At 24.8% G+C, this 22822-nt stretch overlaps 3 protein-coding genes across 6 annotated transcripts in view; 1 reads left to right on the top strand and 2 right to left on the bottom strand.

The window, feature by feature from the left end:
* The first annotated feature begins 2971 nt into the window (after positions 1 to 2971).
* On the top strand, positions 2972 to 4726 carry LOC128964549 (cytoplasmic polyadenylation element-binding protein 1-B-like). Of its 4 annotated transcripts, XM_054311175.1 has the most exons (4): positions 2972 to 3122; positions 3192 to 3616; positions 3671 to 3764; positions 3825 to 4726. In XM_054311175.1, exons 2-4 carry the CDS (start codon positions 3252 to 3254, stop codon positions 4692 to 4694), a joined length of 1329 nt encoding a protein of 442 aa, XP_054167150.1. In that variant the 5' UTR covers positions 2972 to 3122; positions 3192 to 3251; the 3' UTR covers positions 4695 to 4726. The 4 variants fall into 4 exon arrangements, with proteins under 4 accessions (XP_054167150.1, XP_054167148.1, XP_054167147.1 ...); XM_054311173.1 differs by having other exon boundaries at positions 3189 to 3616; positions 3671 to 4726; XM_054311172.1 differs by having other exon boundaries at positions 3671 to 4726.
* Positions 4713 to 7366, bottom strand: LOC128964546 (dentin sialophosphoprotein-like). The gene is made up of 2 exons (XM_054311169.1): positions 7232 to 7366; positions 4713 to 7122 (listed from the first exon to the last, which is right to left on the bottom strand). The coding sequence occupies exons 1-2, from the start codon at positions 7293 to 7295 to the stop codon at positions 4763 to 4765; spliced, it is 2424 nt and encodes an 807-aa protein (XP_054167144.1). The 5' UTR covers positions 7296 to 7366; the 3' UTR covers positions 4713 to 4762.
* A 2155-nt stretch (positions 7367 to 9521) lies between these two features.
* Positions 9522 to 22822, bottom strand: part of LOC128964712 (probable serine/threonine-protein kinase DDB_G0282963) — a 66247-nt gene continuing 52946 nt past the window's right edge. The window contains exons 3-5 of the mRNA XM_054311348.1: positions 15841 to 16083; positions 13951 to 14586; positions 9522 to 12763 (exon numbers count right to left, since the gene is read on the bottom strand). Coding sequence (XP_054167323.1) covers positions 9522 to 12763; positions 13951 to 14586; positions 15841 to 16083 — 4121 coding nt within the window. The remainder of the gene's footprint in view (positions 12764 to 13950; positions 14587 to 15840; positions 16084 to 22822) is intronic.

A 22822-nucleotide genomic window follows, 5' to 3' on the forward strand; every position in this document is an offset into this window, starting at 1 on the left:
TGACATTTATTTGATATATTAGTTTATATGTCAAACAATTCAATAATAATAATAATAATAATTTGAATAAACTATTTTTAGCCATTTTTTCAATTAATTAGTTTTTTCTCTTTCTCTCACAATTATTCAATGAGTCTGTAAATGTAATGAATAACAAAAAATTCAATTTATTTAGCATTAATTATGAATTGTTATAATCAAAATGCATTCAAAAACTCGGATAAATTGTTTAGTAAAATATTAATAAGTCTATATTAAATGTTATATACTATGATATTAACTAGAAATGACCACTACTGGCAAAATTCAATCAATAAAAAACAATATAAAATTTAATATAAATTATAGTCACAGTATAGAATCTATATTAAAGATTATTAATTTTTATATATTATATATTATGTACTGTATATAAAAACAATATATTTGGTTTTCTAATATATTTTTTGGTAGTTTTATTCTTACTATTAATTATAAGGTAAGAAAAAACAATTGCATTTTCAAACTAATTATTTAAATACACGCTATAAAGACTTATGAGAAAATTAATTTTAAGCATTCATATACTGTACTGATATAGTAAACAAATATAATTACATGTAATTATAATATTATGTTAAATATAATTTTGAATAAATACAGATGTTATTAGATGTTTGTAGATGTTATTATCTATTCAAATGGATATATGATTGAATTGAATGATTTAAGCAAAAAAAATATGAAAATAACAACGATATTCAAATAAAACAAAAATAAAAACAAGCAAACTATATAATATATAAATAATTAATAATAAATCAATTGATTGAAAAATAAAGCATAAAGGTATAAAAAATATGCTTTTAAATGTATATAATATACAGTATATACCTGTAATTGTAATATTTATAATAATATCTATTAACAATTTTCAAAAATAATTAAATTAAATACAATTAAAAAATAATTCCAAAGATTTATAAATATTTGTAATAAAATTAGTTTATTTTTATAAAAGAAATAAAGTTTAGTACCTATATATTTATATCCATTTTTGAACATTTAATGTCACTTTTATATACACAAACATTTTATTGAATATATAATAGAATGAATTATTTCAAATATTCACTTTAATAATAAATATTTAGCATAAACTTTAAAATAATAAGATTTTGATTTAATTAGATATAATAGAAATAAAATTAATTTTTACTAAATATTTTACTGTATATACAACATAATTATATTATTAAATTACTTAATTTAATGATATTATAAAATTAATTTTATAGTTAATCTGTATGTAAATTATTATGCGATTAAAAAAAAGTCAGCGATAACTGAGTGATTGACATAAATTACTTGCAGTTTGTGATCATTAGTTAACAGCAACTGAAAGACTGAATGAAAGCATTTTTATTAATACAGTATTTCAATAAATGATAGAACATTACTGTAGAGCATGAGTGCCACCAATTGATATACCAGAGCATGACTTATATTCAACTGAATAAATCAGAGAAAGAAAGAGAGAGAGAGAGAGAGAGAGAGAGAGAAGAGAGAGAGAGAGAGAGAGAGAGATCATTGATCGTAAAAAGTTTTATCTGTATAAACTTATATATTTAATTATTTGTTTACCAATTTCAAAATTATCTAAACAAATCATCATTAAGTGATTAAACTGTTAGAAATTAATTATACAAATTTTTATATTGATAAAATGTGTATACAAATATTAACCTGGGTCAATCTATTTCAGTATTGAATGTTTTGTTAATTATAAGTATTGTTTATAATAACAATATGTTTGCTTTATTTTGCAAAGAATTCTTAAACTAAACAAAATATAAGATGTAGTAATAATTTTTTATATTTGATAAAAAAAATATTTATATGTTTTTGTTGATGCTATTATTATTATTATTATTATTATTATTTGGTATATATTTTTATACATATTTAATATTATCATAATAAATAATAATGCATTCAAGTTTATGATATATTTTATAATAAACTGTATTTATTTTAAAGTCCAGTCACTAAATATATTTTATTGTTATAAATATGATTAACATTTAATTCTAGTATTAGTGTATTGTCTCGATACTACTATTGGCTTAAATCTTATATTTCCAAAAACTTTATACTTTTAATAAAATAAAACTAATTTGTAATATTATATTTTATAAACTTTTAATACTATAAATGCAAATGTTAATATAATTTCTAAAAAAATGTAATGTTTACTGTCTTATTGATTGAAATCAATTCAAACATTAATAAATTTTTATACTGAAATATATTAAATATTAAACTTGTGCTTTGCTTAACAGTAACTTTGATCATATGATTAAATAACTCATATACACCATCAATTGAATATTAGTAATTATACGCTAAACTATCTAGGTTATTCAATATGATTGGTTGTCCAATACAATGATGAATCAATGGTTTATTCAATCAAATATTTTGAATTGTTGTTAACTGTGACAACTCTAAAGTGATCACAAAAATGACTTCAACTATATTACTATAGTCCTTACGAGTCATCAATTAGTCCATAAAATATTTAATTATTAATTTCACACACATATATATATATATACATATATATATACTTATATATATTCCTAATAGTAAGCTTTTTATAGTTAAAGACAATTTCATATTTCACTTATATATATATACTTAGTTTGACATTATTTTAACGTATAGTCATAAGACTTAAAGGAATATTTACTAACAAGAAATCAGTTGAAAATTAATTGTTACTCAAATAATAGTTAATAATAAAACAAAATATATAGTTCATTATATTATATTAAAATATAATATAAAAATCATTTCAACTCTTATTTAATTAATTTCCCGACATTTCTGGACACCTAAAGAGTGAAACATTGCATTGAAACGAATGAGTCAATTGATGTTTAGTTGAAATCAAATCAGTATAAAAGGAAAAACAAATCAATTATTTTTCATAACTTTTATTATTTTTAATAATTCTTAACGATTTTGTGTCTTAAATACATTTAAACGCATTTAATTATAAGTTAATATAATTTTAGATTATTTTTGATACAATTTTATATCTTTAACATCTTTAAGACATCTTTAAGACATCTTTAACGGTAAGCATTGATATTTGATTTGATTTAATTGATTGCGTCTTAACTTTTGTGACATATTCTCGAAAGTAGTCTTTTGTGTCAATTGTTCTTATATTTTATCGACAATCAAAGTCCTAATTTAAAAGATCAATGGATAATACTATTCTCGAATGCGATTCTATTTATCAACTGTTAAAGAAGTTCAAAATTAGTGGTCAAAATGTGGATCAAAATGGATCACCGAATATCAACAACTCGACCTCAAATGTAATGAATGGCTTCTGGAATGAATTGAATGGATCCAATCGATCCAATCGATCCAATCCTTTCAATGGATTCGATTATGGGAAAGACTCGTCAACTGGACAGTCGAGTCGTATCGGAGGCACAATTGATTTGGGCTTTGGTTTGACTCGAAACTCATCGTACTTTAAGCCCATGACTGGTGATAATCCAAGAGATAATTTCATGCCTTCAAACGGAAACGGAAGACAAAACAAACAAATGTATAAAATGTATTGAATTTGCTTTTAATTAAATAATAATATAAATTGATTTAATAACTCAAGATTTGATTTGAGCCAATCATTGAATGGGTCGATCGATGGAAATTTCAATATTACTAACAATGGAGTCTATGGCCGAGGATCTGGTACTCTATCGGTGAATAAGATATGGAAACCTATTGAAGATTGTTTTACTAATTCTCAATTGACATTCAAGAGAATTATGGAAGAAAAGCTTATTTCGCAAATGAAGGCAACGGCTAATTACAACTGGACCGGACAACTGCCGCGAAAAACACGTAACAAGAATCCCATCTATTCGTGCAAAGTATTCCTCGGCGGTATTCCATACGATTTGACCGATAGTGACCTTCACTGCACATTCGCTCAATACGGAAATATTCAAATTCAATGGCCAGGAAAAGACATCAGGAGTGCTATCGATAGCGCCACTCATAATAAAGCCGGTTATGTCTACATTATATTCGAGTCATACGACAACGTGACTGCTTTGCTCCAGAAGTGTACAGTTAGTTATAAAGATGTTGAATCCGGTTATCGTTTCTACTATAATCTGTCGTCTCGTCGACAAAAAGCAAAAGAAGTTCAAGTGATCCCATTCGACATCGGCGACCGTTTCTATATGAAGAACACCTTTTCAGGACAAATGGAACACTCGAAGACTGTCTTTGTGGGAGCACTTCATGGTATGTTGTCAGCAGAGGGATTGGCTCGAGTGATGGACGATTTGTTTGGTGGTGTGGTCTTTGCTGGACTCGACACCGATAAACACAAGTATCCATTAGGTTCAGGAAGAGTATCATTTGATAACAAAGACAGTTACGACAAAGCAGTCGCTGCGGCTTTCATTGAGATAAAGTCTCCGCGATTCAAGAAAAAGATTCAAATTGATCCCTACATTGAAAACGAGTGCGAGTGTGCTATTTGTCACACACAGCAACAGATGCCCATCTATTGTAGAGATGAGTTCAAGTACTTTTGCTTGAAGTGCTGGGAGGAACAGCACTCGGATCCCGAATCAAAGAACCATCGAGTGATCGTCAAAAACAAACAACAAACCGCCTAAACTCGACATTTGAAATATTAATATAAAATGAAATTTGTTTATTGAATAAAAATTAAATTTTGAAGTAACTAATTATTATCATCCATTGAGTCATCCAAGTTATCTGAACCAAGAGTTTTATGATAGTCCTGTGAAGGACTATCTAAAAGCATACATTCCTCATCAGAATGTATGGGACTATTCATAACTATATTGTTATCGAGAAAATTGCCGGTATTTGTTGTAATTGTTTGCTCATCACTTGCGACTTGCATTGGAACAGATGTGGTGATAGTTTGATTTGTAAAATAATTATTAGTAGAATCGGATGCTGCCATGAATTGAGTATTTTGTTCATTCAATGAATTATTTTCTATATTTAAATTAATTAATGAGTGATTGGTAGTTGAAGAAGTAGATGAAGAAGCTTCTGTGGCTAATGTCTGCAATGGTTGGTCACTATTATCAGAATAAAATGCGTCAAATACTATCTGCTGTACATTGACATCGACAGCACCACTATTTTCACATGTATTTTGCTGATCATAATCAGTAAATGTTTGCGAAATAACATCAGTCTGTGGAGTTGAACTAATGGTAGAATCAGTGAATAGATTGTTGTCTTCAATTGTTATGATCTGATCAGTCAGCTGTGGCTCTAATGTTGTTTCAATAGAATCAGTGATAACCAGTTCGTCATTCAGCACTTGATTTACAACTGTTTCCGTTGTATGAGAAGAGCTAACAACTGTTTCTGTTTGACTATTTTCCTCTGAGATGTCGATAATATTGTTTTCAATATTATTTGGTGACAATCTTTCCGTTTTAATTGTACTCAACACAGGTATTGTCGATTCAGTGATAATCGGCTGTTCCGATGAATTGCTAATATTTGGCTCCAAATCAGTAATAGATTGCGAGAATGTTTGGGAATCAATGGTTGGAGAGAATCGTTCAGTTTTAATAACATGTAATAGCGGGACATTTGTTGTGTTAATTACACTGTTTATGGTCGATGGTGTCACTGAAACTGATTCCGATGATTGTATAGCAGTAGTACTATTGATGACTTGATTATCAATCGAACTCGAGTTAGATCCCGAATCAATAGATTGTTGTATTTGTTGTAAAGTTGTTACCTCTCTATCAATGATAGGAGTGTCTGGTCTTTCAGTTTTAATTCTAACGTCAGAAACAGTATTCGATGAAATGGTTTGGTTTTCATCAGAAGTGGTAGCAATTGATTCGGTCGTTGACTTTGAAACACTAATACTTTCACTGACTGTTAGATCGTTAGATAATTCATTAGTTTGTAATTCATTTTGTTGTGATTCAGAATTACTGGAAATATCGTTGACTATTGAGTCGAGTGTTTCATTCGGTATCGGAATCTCTTCAACACTACTCGGCAAAGGACTGGTCGCCGACATAATGCACTCAACTTCTGAATCTGAATCGGGTTCTTGTTTAACAACTGTTTCAAATGTCACTGGAATGGGTCTATTGGTTGTATTTGATGTATCAGATGTCGATGAAGTGACATCAGATGGATTGTAATTTGGAAAAATATTCTCTAAGTCCACTGATTCTGAATTTTGTATTAAATTACTGGCCATCGGTAGATCAGCCGAGAGTCGTGGTCGTCGTCCTCGTCGACTATTACCGCGTCTAACAGTGTCTTGAATTGGTATATAGTCTTCATCATTGGGGTCGACATCTGATTCGATTTTGATTCGAGTTCCTCGTCCACGAACTCCACCTCTTAAAGCTGTTTGCGGTTTTACAACACCGCCATAATGTCCACCTCTTACGGCAGTCTGCGGTTTATAACCAAATGAATGTGCGCCACGAATGGCAGTGGCCGGTCGACCCAATTGCGGTAAATGACCGCCACGTATAGCTGTTTGCGGTTTATTAGTTGATAAATTAGTTGATTTAGTAATCATTCCCGTAGTTTTTGATAGCAAAACCTGTTGTCTTTTAGTTGGCGGTCCCGACGATGAAAACACTTTAACATCCTCTTCACTGTCAACTTCGATATTATCGCAATATCTTCGCGGACGACCTCTTTTGCGTGTATTTCTTACAAATAATGCGTTAATGTCTTCAGTTTTAGTAATAATTCCAGTCTTCTCTTCGTATGAGTCAATAATATCAGATAACTCTGAAACTTCCAATGTCTTAGCGGATGACTTAAGAGAATGAAACTGATCCCTAGTGACAGTCACTTCTCCCCTATACATCAGGTCAATGATGGCCTTTAAGTCATCGTATGGCATGTCTTTCAAAACAACAAACGGATAGTGCAATGGATTTTGTATTGAATCAAACAGTCGTTTGAAGAATGGACTGAATATCGACAGTACTGTCCGATGGGCCCGAACTACGTGATCATCACAGGCCAGAGTCACGTCTGTCATGGCTTCCGACTCAAGAAGACACTCAAAACCTGTCGAAACAAATCAATCAAATAGTTTACAAACAATTGTAACAAATATATCAAAAATAAAACAAATGATATGTTTGTCTAAAAAAATTGAGACAATTGTTAGTCAAACCTGATGTGAGTCTTGAGTGGTGATCAGCTCTTCTCAACAATAATATCCTCGACTGAGAAGCCATTCATTCAATCAAAATGTTTGTATCAATAGATGTGTCAAATTTGGACAACAATTTTATTATACTATCAATCAATTCATAAATAAATACAACAAATAATAATAAATATAATCAAAACATATTATAATATATTATTATTATTATTATTATTCAATTGACACTCGAGTCTCACAAACATTATTATAAACAATATTACAACAATTATATTAATTTAATTAACTATTAGTTGAATACAATAAATAAAGTAATAAATAAAGTAATAATAATTATTTGATAAAATTTATTTTATATCAATAATTAGTTATTAATTAAATGGATAAGTATTAGACTCCAGTGTTGAGTATTGACTGTATTATTAATATTGTATTACACACTGAATCCTATATTAAATTTAATAATAATATCAAACAATATATGAAAGTATTGATCGCTTGAGTGCAGCACTTGATTCATAGATATTGCAAACTATTTGTTATTTATTAATATTTGTATTAAAGTTTTAATTATTAAGTTTATTATTATTTTAAACAATTTGTATAATAAAAAAAATATGTGTTTATTAAGTATAACTTTGAAACTAGTGTTAACCCGAAACTAAACATTTTTGTTTGTATTAACCAAACCGCACATCAAAATTGTAAGCAATTTTTACATATAATATATTTTTTATATAAATTATTTTAAAATAATAATCACCTATGTACATTTGTAAACATATTAATTAAAAAATATTCAATCTAATAAATCAATATGTTTTTGGAGATAAATTAGTTAAGACTTGAAAAATTTAAAAAAAATATTTTTTAATATATGGTATATAACGATAACGACGTCCGGTTAGCTATTTTTAAAAACATTTAAATAAATAAATGAAATGTAAAACTGCTGTACAGTATCTGCTTGTTTTCGATATGTATACCAGATATACATCTAGGATTGCCAACTCATTTTGTTGTTGTTAATAAACCGGACAATCTGTTAACTCTAACTTTAAAAACTTTATGATAAAAACCTGACATAAAAAACTTATACTGATTTTTAATTCAATGTTTAAAATTTTTTATTAATAAAACTATACCAAAAATTTAAAATCTAATCTCAATTTACCATGATGCAAAAATGCAATACAGTATATTGCCATTTATAAGATACTGTAGATAATTTATAATTTTACAATTAACTATTTATACAAACAATTCAATGTGTTATAATTATTAGCTTACCTGCAATTAATTATAATAGAGAGTTAAACTTTAATTATAACTTTAATCATATTATTTAATTAAGTTATAACTTTATTAATCAAATTATCATTATTAAAATAATTAATTACTAGGCAAATTTTTTAATTTTTAATTTTATTTTTTGATAGTAATAATAATAGATAATTAATAATTAAAAATCATATAATAAAAAAAGTGTTGATTAAAACTAATGTAAATAATAATAATAATTAATAATAATATCCAAATTTAATAATAATAATAATAATAATGCAATAATAATCAATATGAGACATCAATTGATAGGCACATAATGTACTACAAACATCTTAATATTAAATTTTAGTATATATAAGATATACTATATTTTTATATATTTTTATATACCTTTACACATGTTTTTTCAATTTATTTATAATACAATTATTTATATATTCAAATATCAATTAATTAGTAACTAAACTAATTTATTTATTTATTATAATATAATATATGTATATATATTTGAATGTATGTAGAATATACTGTATATAATATAAAGATTATCACTGATTATAGATATTTTTTATTAATAGTATATAATTCTAACAATTACTTTATATAATATAATCATATATAAAAGCACTATCATATCAATAAATCAATTTTAATTTGATAATAACCAATGAATCTATCAAAAGATATTTTATGTTATTCATTATCTTTATATATATACTATAATATTAGTTAAATTACATTTTAATGAATCCTTTTGAATATATTTATATATTTAATATTATTTATAATATTATTATGATATAAAGCAAGTTATAATTATCTATTAAAATAAAATCTATATAAACTAGAGATCACAATAAACGGCAAATAATGAGTTGATTTCCCATAAAATTATTTTGTTTGAATTGTTTTATGTATATATATATATATATATAATTTATATAAATAATTAATGATAGTTTAAAGCATATAAAATGTCAAATCAGCAATAATTTACAAAAAAAAACTATTATTTTGTTGCGTAATAATGTTGGAAGAGTTGGTATGAATTAGGAGCGGACTGTTGGCTGTGATGTTGTTGTTGTTGCTGTTGTTGCTCCAGAAGTTGCTTATATACGGCATAGTTGGCGGCCTTAGCGCTGTCCAATTGTGCGGCCATTATGTGATCAGCTATAGCTTGAGTACCAATAGGATATGCGGCAGATAATAATGGATGACTGGCCAACATATGCGGCGAAAGTTGACTAATAGGAACAGAACTCGTTGGCGACAAATATGGTGTACCAGTAGATACACCGCTGGAGTGAAGTGATGATGTATTTTGCCACCAAAGATTTGATCCGGGAGTTGCCAATGATGAAAATAATATGGGATTAAATGTAGGAAGAGATGGATTGTACTCAGATATAGCCGGAGTGGTTGTTGTCGTTGTGTTTCTTATGGATGCACTGGTGGACGATATTATCGATGGCATCGATGAATGTGAGGGCACTATGGCTGGACTCATCAGTTTTGATGATAAATCAGCTTCTGATCTAACACTTGGACTGGACTGGGTTTGAATGTGTTGTTTCATTGATGTCGGTGTTTCTCCTGAAGACTTAGATATACTATATTGTGAGCGATGACTACTTGGACTCGGATTGTATCTCTCGCTAACTGTATTGTTCAGTGACCGATGATGTGTTTGCTGTGATTGTACTACCATTGGAACCGATGATTGTGAATGTTGTCTCATCTGTTGTTTTTGATGTGATATTTGTGGCGATGAATGACTTGCAGACATGTAATGGTGTTGTTGTTGTTGTTGTTGTTGTTGTTGATGATGATGTTGTTTGTCATGAGATTTGTCTAATATATGATCTTTCAAGTGATGTAATGTAGTTGTCGTTTGACTTTGTTTTGTTTGATATGCCATTTGTTGTTGCGATGTCACCGACTTGTTATAATAGCGTGTACTTTGTGATGAAGGATAGGTCTGATGCGGTGACAATTGATGGACAGTTTGATAGGACTGTTGGTGAGTCTGTGTTTTAATTTGCTGTTTGTTGTAATTATTGGCATTTGATTTTTGTGTATTAATTTGTGGATAACTCTTGTTATTACTAATATTATGATTAATATTATTAATATTATTATTATTATTACTGTTGTGGTAGTGATGTGTCTGTTGTGTCTGATGTGTGGACAACTTCTGCACACAATGAGGAACATTGTTGACTACAAGTTGAGGACTTAGTTTATGCGGCGATGACTTGTCCTGAAGTGGTTGTTGTTGTTGTTGTTGCCGTGTCATCGGTGTTATCGATCGTATAGATGTATGAAGCGATGACATCATCGGTGGTGTCAATGAGTATTTCATTTGTTGATCAATAATAATAGGCTTGACTTTTGGCACTTCTTGTTTAGTCAATTCAATGACATCGTGTTTTCGTTTCTTAATGCTTAAGTCAAGTCCTCCAATTGATCCATCCATCAGTATTTGTGATGGAGAAGTACGGCTATCGGCTTCGAGACACCGTTTTTTGACACTTAAATCAAGAACATCATTGCTTAGGATATCTTCCGGTACTTTACTGGTATCACAATCAATGCGAAACAGCGATTGTGTTGTATATGAATGGGCCGGAACTGGAAATGTTTTGCCACTAATACTTAATTTATTCTTCATTGTGTTATTTGGTGGCAATTTTGTTGGACATTGAGCTGTAATTAATAGATTATTCGTTGGCTTTATCACCGTTTGTCTGCTATTGCCTAATATGTCCATTGATTTATCAAAACATTTGTCAAAATTGTTGTCTAACGGTGGGTCAGAAATGTTTGTCGAAAAAAATGTTTTGTCAACAATCTTGTCGTAGAGTTTAGTCTTTGTCGAAATCATTGATAACTGACTGGTCAACTGTAGAGGCGGTGTCAGACTCGGTGGTGAGTATACACTTCCGTAAGGAAGTGTCGGTACATTTGGTGTAATAGTGGCCGTCGGTGGCGGTGATGTCAACTGTTCGGCTTTGACTGAGTTGACAAGTGTTGAAATGGAGAATAATGGAGAAGCAGACACTCGATATGGAGAAGCAGACACTGGAAGTAATACCGGTGCGCCTGCAGTACTAGTCGTTACCTTTTCATCTGCCATATCATTTGAATTGTTTGAATCCATTTTCGTATAATTTATTTCCAATTTTGGCGAAACTGTTGCTTTCAATGGTTCAATGACTTTCGTTGTTGAAGATGATATAGTGGTTATCGATTGTGTTATATTATCACTGACCTGATCTTCGTCTTCGATATCGCTAACAGGACTTAAATGAATCACAGAATCACTATTAGAGGTGTTATGTTTGTCAGAAATGCTTTTGTCGACATCGATGGCAACGGTTGGCTCAACTTTTACTGAAATTGGCTCAACTTTTATTGAAATTGGCTCAGACTTAAGCTTTAGATCAAACTGTGGTTTCTTATCGGATTCATCTTCAGTGTCGGTATTCATATCGTCAACAATGCGCTGAACATCGAGTTTAATAACACTGGAAGTCGAGTCTTCGCTCATATCCTTCTTATTAATAAAATCTAAAACGTGTTTATTTTCACTGACACTCATCTCCTCATCATTTTGTTCATCAAAATCATTACACTTTTCCTCATCAGTCGATTTAATTTCTTCTTCTTCATCTTCTTCATCATCATCTTCTGGACTATTATTCTTGACTTTTGTCAAATTCAGTTTCACTATAAGTTTAGGTTGTTTTCTGTCGTCATCCGACGTGTCTTTTGATAATAATTCTGATGTCGTCACAAGTCTTTCACAAGATTCGCGTTGCGATGGCTTTTCATCAGAAGATCCATCTGAATCACTATCATTATCGTCATCTTCATTGCTGATACTGGACTTTGACTTGACTTTTGCGTCATTAATGCATTGTTTGCCCTTTTTCTTAGTTTTGGTGACATTGACTGAACCGACAGTACTGGTGATGTCTGTTGAGTTCTTGGAGCCCTTGGTTTTGCCCTTTTTTATTGCAGAACTGGTACTCGTAGTCTTGCGTCTCGTTTTCTTTTCTTGTTTACCGTTAAGATATCTTTCAAAAGGCAATAATAGTCTTTCATAGTGTCTTCGAGTACAAGTGGCCGCCGAAGTACTGCCCGGATCGCCACCCATAGCGTCGTATAGTTTTTTCCAACACTTATTGCTCGTTATCTTTTCATAACCACCTAATTTCATACCATAACTCCAGAAGAAAAACAGATCAACTAATAATAAAAAACAAACAAAAATTTTATCTTTAATATCACGGTTTCATGTAATTGTCTTGTAATAAAATTTATGATTCAGTTTATATTATTATTATTATTATTATTAATAACCTTATTTCATAAACTAATATTATTTTTATATATAAATATATAAATATATAAATATATAAATATATAAAAATAAAATAATATAATTTATTTTTGGCAAATTAAGGCTAAAATAGCACAATATAAATCATTGACGATAAATCAATTGTTGTCATAAATTTTAATAAATATTTTTGCTATCATTAATAATATATATTTATTGTATATATTAGAATATTATTAAATTATTGATATTTAAAAAAATATATTCTCTAGTATATATATATATATATTATTTCAATTTTGTTAATTATTAACATGAAATTATTTTAATTTAATATATTATTTATTAACATTGAATTAGTAACAGAAAAAAATAAAAATAAATTTATTTGTGTATAAATTAAATAAAAATCTCTTTCACGTAGATATCAATGTATGTATCTCTCATCACAAGTGATTGACTGTAATTAAGTATTTGTTAACTAACAAATAAAGTGATTATTGAACTACCGTTCCCCTCCAATGTGATGTCTAACTCAGTCACACATTACCAGACTATTTTCACTATTAATCTAACTATTAATAGCCGTAATACTAGTAAAGCTATCGTTTAATCAATATTTAGTTATACTGTTATAGCGATAGGAAAGTGAATCCCTTTTCGGCACAAAAATAACATACAATTGAACGTAAAAGTAAAGCACAACTAAATAATAATAATAATAATAACAACAACATCAGCACAAAGTGTTTGGTATAAAAAAAGTCAAGTCTATTGTATTACAATAGTCTTGTATTATATATATATAATAAACTCGTTTATTATTTAACTAAATGATTAATTATATTATGGCAACACAAATACACACACCATAAATTAATTTGTAAAAAATGTTGAATATTTGAAAAATAGGTTTACGCTATAATAACATTAAATTAATTAGTCGTAATACAGGAATAAATAAATAAAATAAATATTTTTTTAGTTTATTTATAAATTAAAATAAATATTCACTAAATATAGTAAAATTTTTAAATATTAATTATATAAATAAATATTTTAGAAATTAAAATTAAAAAAAAATGTTATATACTTTGTTTAAATCCCAGATGAGGTACCCTTTGAATCGGTGTTTTACGATCTTTCATAAACTTTTTCAAATGTTTCAGAAATGTTTGTTCGTCTTTAATACACATTTCCTTAAATTTGGTGCCATTTAAGGGCAATCCATCAAAAGCACAATTATTCTCATCATTGGTTATAATTGTTTTACTATTAATATTTACATTACTGTCTTCACTGTCAGTTTGGGTGCAATTAATGCTTTTTGTATTATTATTATTACAAGTAATAGTAGTAGTAGTAGTAGTATTGTTATTACAATTATTATTATCAGAGTTTGTGTTATTATTAATTATATGGTTATCACTATTATTATTATTATTACATTTTCCATAACTATTCCTTCTCTGGACAGTTGGCTTTTCAGTTGAATTTGACTTATTTAGAGCCGACCGTCGAGTAGTCCTTTGTTGAGATGTCTTACTTTCCTCTGAGGTATTGGATTCGGGTGAAGAACTTCGGGCACAACTGCCGTTTGCTACCGAATTGCCACCACTGGATGTGCTGGTATTGGTTACACCTAAACTACCGGCGCCGCCGCTAACAGTGCTATTGTTTCGTACAATAGCTGTAGTCCTCTTTCGGGGTCGACCTTTCAGTTTTGGTGCTAATTTCAATTAATATATAAAAATTGATATAAAACTTATAAATATGACCAATGTCAATTTAAATAATTAAGTTTATTTTATATACATAACATTATTAATTAATTAACAGCAAGCAACATTTATATTAATTACAAATAAACAAAAAATAATTACACATAATGTAATTTAGATTATAATGGTTATGCCGTAGTATTTTTGTTGAATATTTTAATTAGAAAATAATGCATACAATATAATCTTAATTAGTAAAATGTATTTGTAATTTATAAATAAATAATTTAATTCATCAAAATATTAAATAAAATATTGTATATGTCTAACCAAAACACTAATAAAAATATTAAATTGAATAATAAATAAAAAGTAAATATAATTTACTGTATTTATTGTATAATATATTCTAAAAATAAATTTAAAAAAATATTTTTTTCAAGAATAATATTTCTAATATAAAACTCAATATCCATAAATCCAATAAACGACTTGTGTATCACTAAACATATTGAATCAATTGAAATAAATATACAACAAAAATAACTTACAATATATAGCCGCAAAAAAGTAAAATAAATATATAATAAAATAAACTATTTTTTGCTAAACATTACTGTAATGCAAACAATGTTTTTGTCTGAAAATTTTTTCACTTCAATAAATATAAATATATCTATTTGTTTATATATTATTAGATATACGTATATATATATATATATATGGTATATATGTAGTGTATATGGTTATGTAACATAATTTATGTTATATAAAAATAAATTATCCAAAAGCAATACAATCTAATAATATTTTGACAATAAAAAGCAAATCGTTTTTTAATTTTTGATATTTTATTGATTTATATTATATTAACACTAATTTTATAGTAATGATGTTCATATGTATTAACTATGCTATAATATTACTTGACATATCTAATAGATTTTCTAAAATTGATCATTAAATTGATAAAAAAAATATAATTACTTAGTAAATAATATTTACATATATAGTAGTAATAAAATATCACTACTAGTTATAAAATTAAGAAATTAATATATTAACTTAAATGGTTTTTTTCAACAACAAAAAATAATTTTAATGACATTGTAAAAATGTTGTGCTTATAATTAATAATATTACAACCAATTAAATAGATTGCGTTAATATTAGGTAAATGAATGAATGAATGAATGAATGAAAATACAGTAAATAAATGATAGTTGACATCAATGATGATAATGAAAGTGATGATAACTTACCCAAATGGTCACAATTGAGATCATTTTGTAGGAGTGCCTCGTGTTCAAAGGTGTCTCTGCAAAACACTATATTTAACTTATTAGCGGTGGTCGGTATGCCTAATGAATTGATAGCATATTGAATGCCCGGACTGTTCATCCAATCTAACTCTTTGCCTTCAATACGACGCAACAGTGCCCGATAACGACAGTATCGGGGATATGACAGCACCACCGCTGATGAACTACATGAGCTGACATCACCTATAGTACATAAAAAACGATGCTTTTAATTACATTGGCTTTAATAAAAGTAATAATCTTATAATGTTTTATATGTTATAATTGATATCGATTTGCTTTACTTTGTGTCTGTGTGTGACAACAAATACAATTTATTTTATGTTACAATGATATTAATGATTAAAACAATAAATGTTTAATGTAAATACAAAAAAAACAGTGTATTAATGCTATTAATACTGAAATAGTTATTATCTATTAAACAATAAATAGCAATCAAATTTTATTTCAATAATTATAATTTATAAATATTAAAATATATAAACTCTACTATTATTAAATTATGGATTAAATTGTAGTTTAAATAAATATTAAATAGTGATTAATGTTAGGGAAAAATCTCTGCTATTTATTAATATTTTATATAAAAAAATCCATTGCATTTAATGTAAGACTTAAGATTAGTATAATTATTATTAGTTTAATTATAATAATTAATTACTGTTATTTTTTAGTGATATATATAATATAGTTTATATACATATACTATGTATATATGTATATATACTATATATAGCCCAACCCATCTCTCTGTTATAACATAAATACGATGAATACAGTATATAATTATATAACTAATGGGTTCCGTCACTAATCATTAGCATTAATCTGTTGTTTTATTTGTATATAAGTTATAAAACAACTCGTTTTAAAAGTAGAATTCAATGGAGAAAAAGATATCATAGATATATATATATATATATTCAAAACAAATCTCAACATTACATTTCATGCAAATCATTAAAAAACATAATTAATTTTTATTTATATTTCCTAATAAATATATCAAAATATTAGTTAATGCAATAATTTTTTTAAACAAAATAAAATTTTAGTTCATTATAAAATTTAATTTTTCAATCTCAAAATAAATTCATTTATAGCAACTTATTTTATTTTTATATAAACATCAATTATTATCACTATATATTATCAAATTAAAGAAAATGTATAAAAATACTCATAACAAACCATGTTTTACAACAAAAATAATTGTTTTAAAAGAAAAAGATAAGATAATATCAGTTGTAATTATTAAATAAAATTTATTTATATAATATATGTTTATAATATTATAAAATATTATAGTATATAAATATAATAAATATTCTATTAAAAAGATTTATTATATATTTTATAATACATTAAATATAAAGTTAAAATCAATCTAACATCTATAATTTTATATTATGTAGATATAATCAAATCATTATTATTAATAAATTTAATGAAAAATAATATTTTGATTGATAATAATTATATTATTACCATTGAAAAATATTATACATAAAAATTGTATAAATTGAATAAATAAATAAATTTCTAATCAATGTTTTACTGTTAAAATAAAAAATTCTTATTTAATAATAATAATAGATTTATACAATACATTATTCTCATTGCAAACTTTCAAAAGCATACTAATAGTCAAAAACAGTCTAATAATGCGCTACTTTTATAAACAGTTTGTATGTGATATCAAATGTTGTATTGTATTGTTAAATAATTTTATTATATAGTATATGATAGAGCTTTTAGCCAATCAAAACAAATTGTTTGTTTATCTATCGCATTATTTTTATTATTACTATTATAATGTTTTATATATAATAATATATATTAATAGTATAAAATAAAAAACAATTTTACAATAACAAAGAGAGCTTATTTTTGGCTAATAATTGTTTATTAAATTTTTTTATTTAGTATGATAATACTAATACTATTACAATACAGCTAAAGATTAAAACAACTAAATAAAAATAAATATTTCTAAAAACTCAAAAAATAAATATATACATATTATACAATAAAATTAGTATTTATACAATTAATAAACAATGTGATAAAAAAATCTTTATTCAAGTTAATTCATAATATATTATTAATTCATTAAAATCTATTATTATATTAAAAAATATTTTATTTATTTATATATTTGTCATTAATGATTAATTGAGTGTATAGTTTGATAATAAAATACTATACATTTATTTATTGCATACAATATTTTATGTTTAATATGACTCGTTTTTATCCATCAATTATAACCAAGTATATACAGTATAGATATATGATATAAAAATTTAGGTTTGATGTTATAATTTTAAGTGTAATAAAAAAATAAATAAAATAGAAAAATATAAAATAAATTTCATTTTGAAAACTGTTTGTAACAAATATAATATTATCTAATCATTTGATTGTATGTCTGTCTCTCTATACTACTGACACCCACTCATCCCAAAGTTTCACATCAAAAGCAATAATAACTCATTTGCGATAATATTAAATAAAAAAACAAACGTTTTTATGATAACTAATAATATTGAATAAAATCAATGAAAAAACATGTTTTAAATCTTTAGTTATATTAATATAATATGCACACAGAGTTTACAAAAAAAAAATTACTACTTATTTTAGTAAAATAGCTAATTAACAATTCAAAGCACGACTTTATATATTATATAAATAAATATATAATTTATAATTTTTTGTTTAGAAACATTCATATTGTGTAAAAAGATTGTATTTTACGTTTATATATATAAATATATATTATAACATATATACACTATAAATAAACGATATATATATATATATATATGAAGACCCTGCGCACTCAAATCAATTAAATAACAAAATTGTATTATATTATTGATTTTAAGCCTTAAACACATTTTATTCGCCTCTTTTTGTTATACAATACAACAGCAGTTGCTTTATATTTCATTGAAAATAGGTTTTAGTTGTAGCAAAAAAAGGGATCACAAAAAAGTAAAGTTAAAAAATATAAGCTTTTTATGTGTATATTAAAAGAGCGTAAAGAAATTTATTGCTATCAATACTATAGTGGCAGTCAATATGTTTTACATTTTAATCAAATATATAGTTATGAAATGTTTATTCGTGTTATGCAAACCTAAATTACACTCATTTTGTATATTATTTATATTATTTATATTATTATAACAAACATTATAAATTTATTTATATTAACTTTTTCTTAAATACATTTATTACATTATAACACTTTATATAGGGATTAATTATTAATATGTGTATTTATCAAAATAAATATTAAATAATAATAATAATGTAATTATTATTTATCAAAAAAGACTAAATTATATTATAATACTGTAACATTTGTAACTCAATAAAAACAAAATTATATTATGTAAGCAATAAAATGTTTTAATACAATATAAACGCCGATAGATGTAAGGAATGGCATAAGTATTATAAGAATTACTCATTTAATATATAAAATATAATGATTTTTGCAAAACATATATATATCTCAGTGAATATAAATATTTATCAATAGATAAAATAATATGTAAAATGTCTGTCAATGACAATGTGTGGGCACCGGAATAGCAATTTATATGTTATATGGCATAAATCAGACTATATATATATATATATAATATAATAAAATAAAATATATAATATAAGTGTATGTTTATGTATTACATACAAATTTATTATATCAATAGTTTATTCAGTATAACTAAAATAAAATTTTATATTTTTAGTTCACATCTATCCTAAAGGGTTTTTACGGCTCACAACACTATACTATATATTAAATACAAGATATAAAAAAAATTGTATACATTTTTATGTTTAAAAAGTATATACAGTATATCAAGATAAGAGAAATATGAATTAAAGCAAATATGCTGTAAATTTCATTTAAAATTTATTAAATTAATTAATTAAATAATATATGTTTAATGAATATAAAAGTTTATCTTTTTATTATTAGATATGATATTATTTAATAATTAGTCAGTTAACAAAATCACTCATTTATATTTTATTTTCAAATTTTATATTTAGTTATCATTTGTGATTAACATCTATAGTTAAATTTAATAATAAAGCAAATAGTATAATTGCCTAATTTATCATAATATTTTTTAAAAATATAATAAAAATTAAATCATATGTACAATAATTTAAATAAATAAAATTATCCAAACAAAATTATTATTTTGTATAAAATATGAAAACATACTTTTTGTAACCTTAAAAAAGTGTTAATAATAAATGAAATAACAAATGAGGCTATGATTTAATGGGACTTTTTTTGTATTATATTCATAGTACTTTTAATTATTTATTTATTTACATGTATTTCATAATAACCCGAGTGTTTAATGCAAAATAAAATAAGACCAAAAAGTTTCAAAAAAAAATAATAAAATAATAATAATAATGATATGTTTGACTGTTTTGAGGGTAAAAACCAATTATTCACTTCAATCTTAAATAATGGGGATTTTTTAAACAAAATATATATTTTTTTGCAGCAAATGCAATATAATGAGCAAAAATGTTTTAATAATAAAGTTTGGCTTATGGTTTGACATTTAAGTGTTGATTTGTTTAGTTAACAAATGCGAACCACATTCCTCTCTCTCTCTCTCTCTCTCTCTCTCTCTCTCTCTCTCTATATATATATATATATATATATATATATATATATATATATATAGTTGGTTATCATAGCACCGGGCAATCTCTTAGTTCATATACAATATTAGCAGAAATGCCAATACATTTATACTACATTTAGAAGGCTGGGGTGTGACCAGTATTTCCTTTCAAGTCTAACCAATATTATAATTATGGCTAAAAACAGGATAACAATCTCCTATTACTTATTATGTTAAAACACACTCAATAACATTATAGATAATTAAATGTTAATTACGCTTAAATGTTAAAATAATCTTTTATTACAATAGTAGCTAAACAGTCTTTATATATATATATAATGTTGTTTTTATTGTATAAAATTAGTATATTTTTATTATTATTAAACTAATAATATAAATTTTTTAAAAAATTATATTAATACTGTTAACAACCATTGAATTCATATAACCTGTCATTTTAAAACAAAATAATAATTACATGAAATAACATATTGTATTCTACTATAAATAAATATCATATATTAAACAAAAACAACAACAATAATATAACGATTGAATATTCAGTTATAAAAAAAAGTTATAAAATGATCGTAAAAATATCAGTTGATCGTTGTTTTTAATAAAAAATATTTTTGTTATTACTGTTGATTTATTATAATTTTATGGTTTCAATAATTGAGTCAAATGTTTAAAGATTTTTTATTATTATTATTTTATTATATTTTATTTTTTAAATTTTTGACTCAAATAATAATAATAATATTTTATAACTTATATACTTAACCACACATATACTGTAGTATACACAGAAAAAAATAACATATAATAAATATATATTGTATACAGTATATGGTATATAATATGATTGAGGGAATAAAAAATAAAAATTCAATTTCAAATAAAAAGCAATTCACGCACTCTATATAAGGATATAAAAATAGATAATAATAAATATTGACGCTTTCATGTCATTACAGGAGATTATATATTTTTGCTTCATTTTCAGTTCAACGCCAATAATATTATGTTTTAAAGATTTATAAAAAAAGCTTATATAATATATTATTTTCTTTATATATATATATATACAGTATATAATACAACAAATCGTAATAAACAAAATATTCATTAAAAGGTTTTATATTGTAATCTAAAAACAAATAAATTATAGTAATTTAGAATAAATAAACGGAATATTTTTAACTTCAATTAAATTAAAAATATAAAATCTTTTCTTTTTTTTATAAATAGTAAATATAATATTTAAAATTCATTAGAAATTTCAGAAAATAAAATAAAAATGCTATTAAATAAAAAGTTTGTAATAAAATAATAGTTTTTTTATTTACAATATTATCATAATGTCTCTGCATTCAAATTAATTTAATTTGTTTGTTGAGTAAACTCATGTATATATAAAAAAAAGTATTTAGTTATTATACTGTATATCCACAGAGTATTAATATTTATAATAGCAAGTTTTATTATAGTTATACATTACTAGACTTACATAAAAAAGTAAATTTTATATTAGTATAAAATAATAAAAATTATATTATTTATAGATATGATAAATATACTATTTATCGGCTGAATTTATTCAAATTATTTTTTAAATATTTTTTTGTCATTAATTATTAAGGTGTCAAATTATATGATTAAATTATTAATGATTAAAATTATTTAAATAACAAAACAAATGTTATATTCATTGGTAACATTATATGTGTAAAAATACAAATTACTTGTCATTTAAATGAAACTTTTGCTATTCACACGGTTTGCTAATTACGTGAAAATGATTCAACACTTAATGACTTTGTTGTGGTATTGTATTTGTTTTTTGTTTTAAAAAAATCATATTATTAATCAATATTTTCGTTTAACTATTCGTATATCATTAACAATATTTTGAGTCAAATATATAATAAAACTTGTTATGCATTTAATAATCATATATTGTAAATTTATTTAGCACCTACACATTTTTAATACTATACAATTTTATTCAAAATATATTATTATTAATAATAACATAATAAAAATAAAATAATAATTGATAATATAAAAATGATTAACTGCTAAAATAATTGATGTTATAATAGACAGTATATATATTAATATTATAATATATTATAAAAATAAATATATACTATTTTTATGTCTATATATATATATATATATATATATATATATTATCTAATTTTTCTAAATGTCTAATTATTTTTTAATTATAATTATGTAGA

This window comes from Oppia nitens, unplaced genomic scaffold (genome assembly GCF_028296485.1).
Source record: "Oppia nitens isolate AA-2021 unplaced genomic scaffold, nextdenovo-longstitch-racon4-pilon3 scaffold9_pilon_pilon_pilon, whole genome shotgun sequence".
NCBI classification, from domain to species: Eukaryota; Metazoa; Arthropoda; class Arachnida; order Sarcoptiformes; family Oppiidae; genus Oppia; species Oppia nitens.

Coding starts and splice junctions, on each gene's coding strand:
- LOC128964549 (XM_054311173.1), top strand. CDS start 3,252: ATGGATAATACTATTCTCGAATGCGATTCTATTTATCAACTGTTAAAG. Junction 3,617..3,670: donor AACAAACAAATGTATAAAAT/GTATTGAATTTG, acceptor TAATAACTCAAG/ATTTGATTTGAGCCAATCAT.
- LOC128964546 (XM_054311169.1), bottom strand. CDS start 7,295: ATGGCTTCTCAGTCGAGGATATTATTGTTGAGAAGAGCTGATCACCAC. Junction 7,123..7,231: donor CCACTCAAGACTCACATCAG/GTTTGACTAACA, acceptor TTGTTTCGACAG/GTTTTGAGTGTCTTCTTGAG.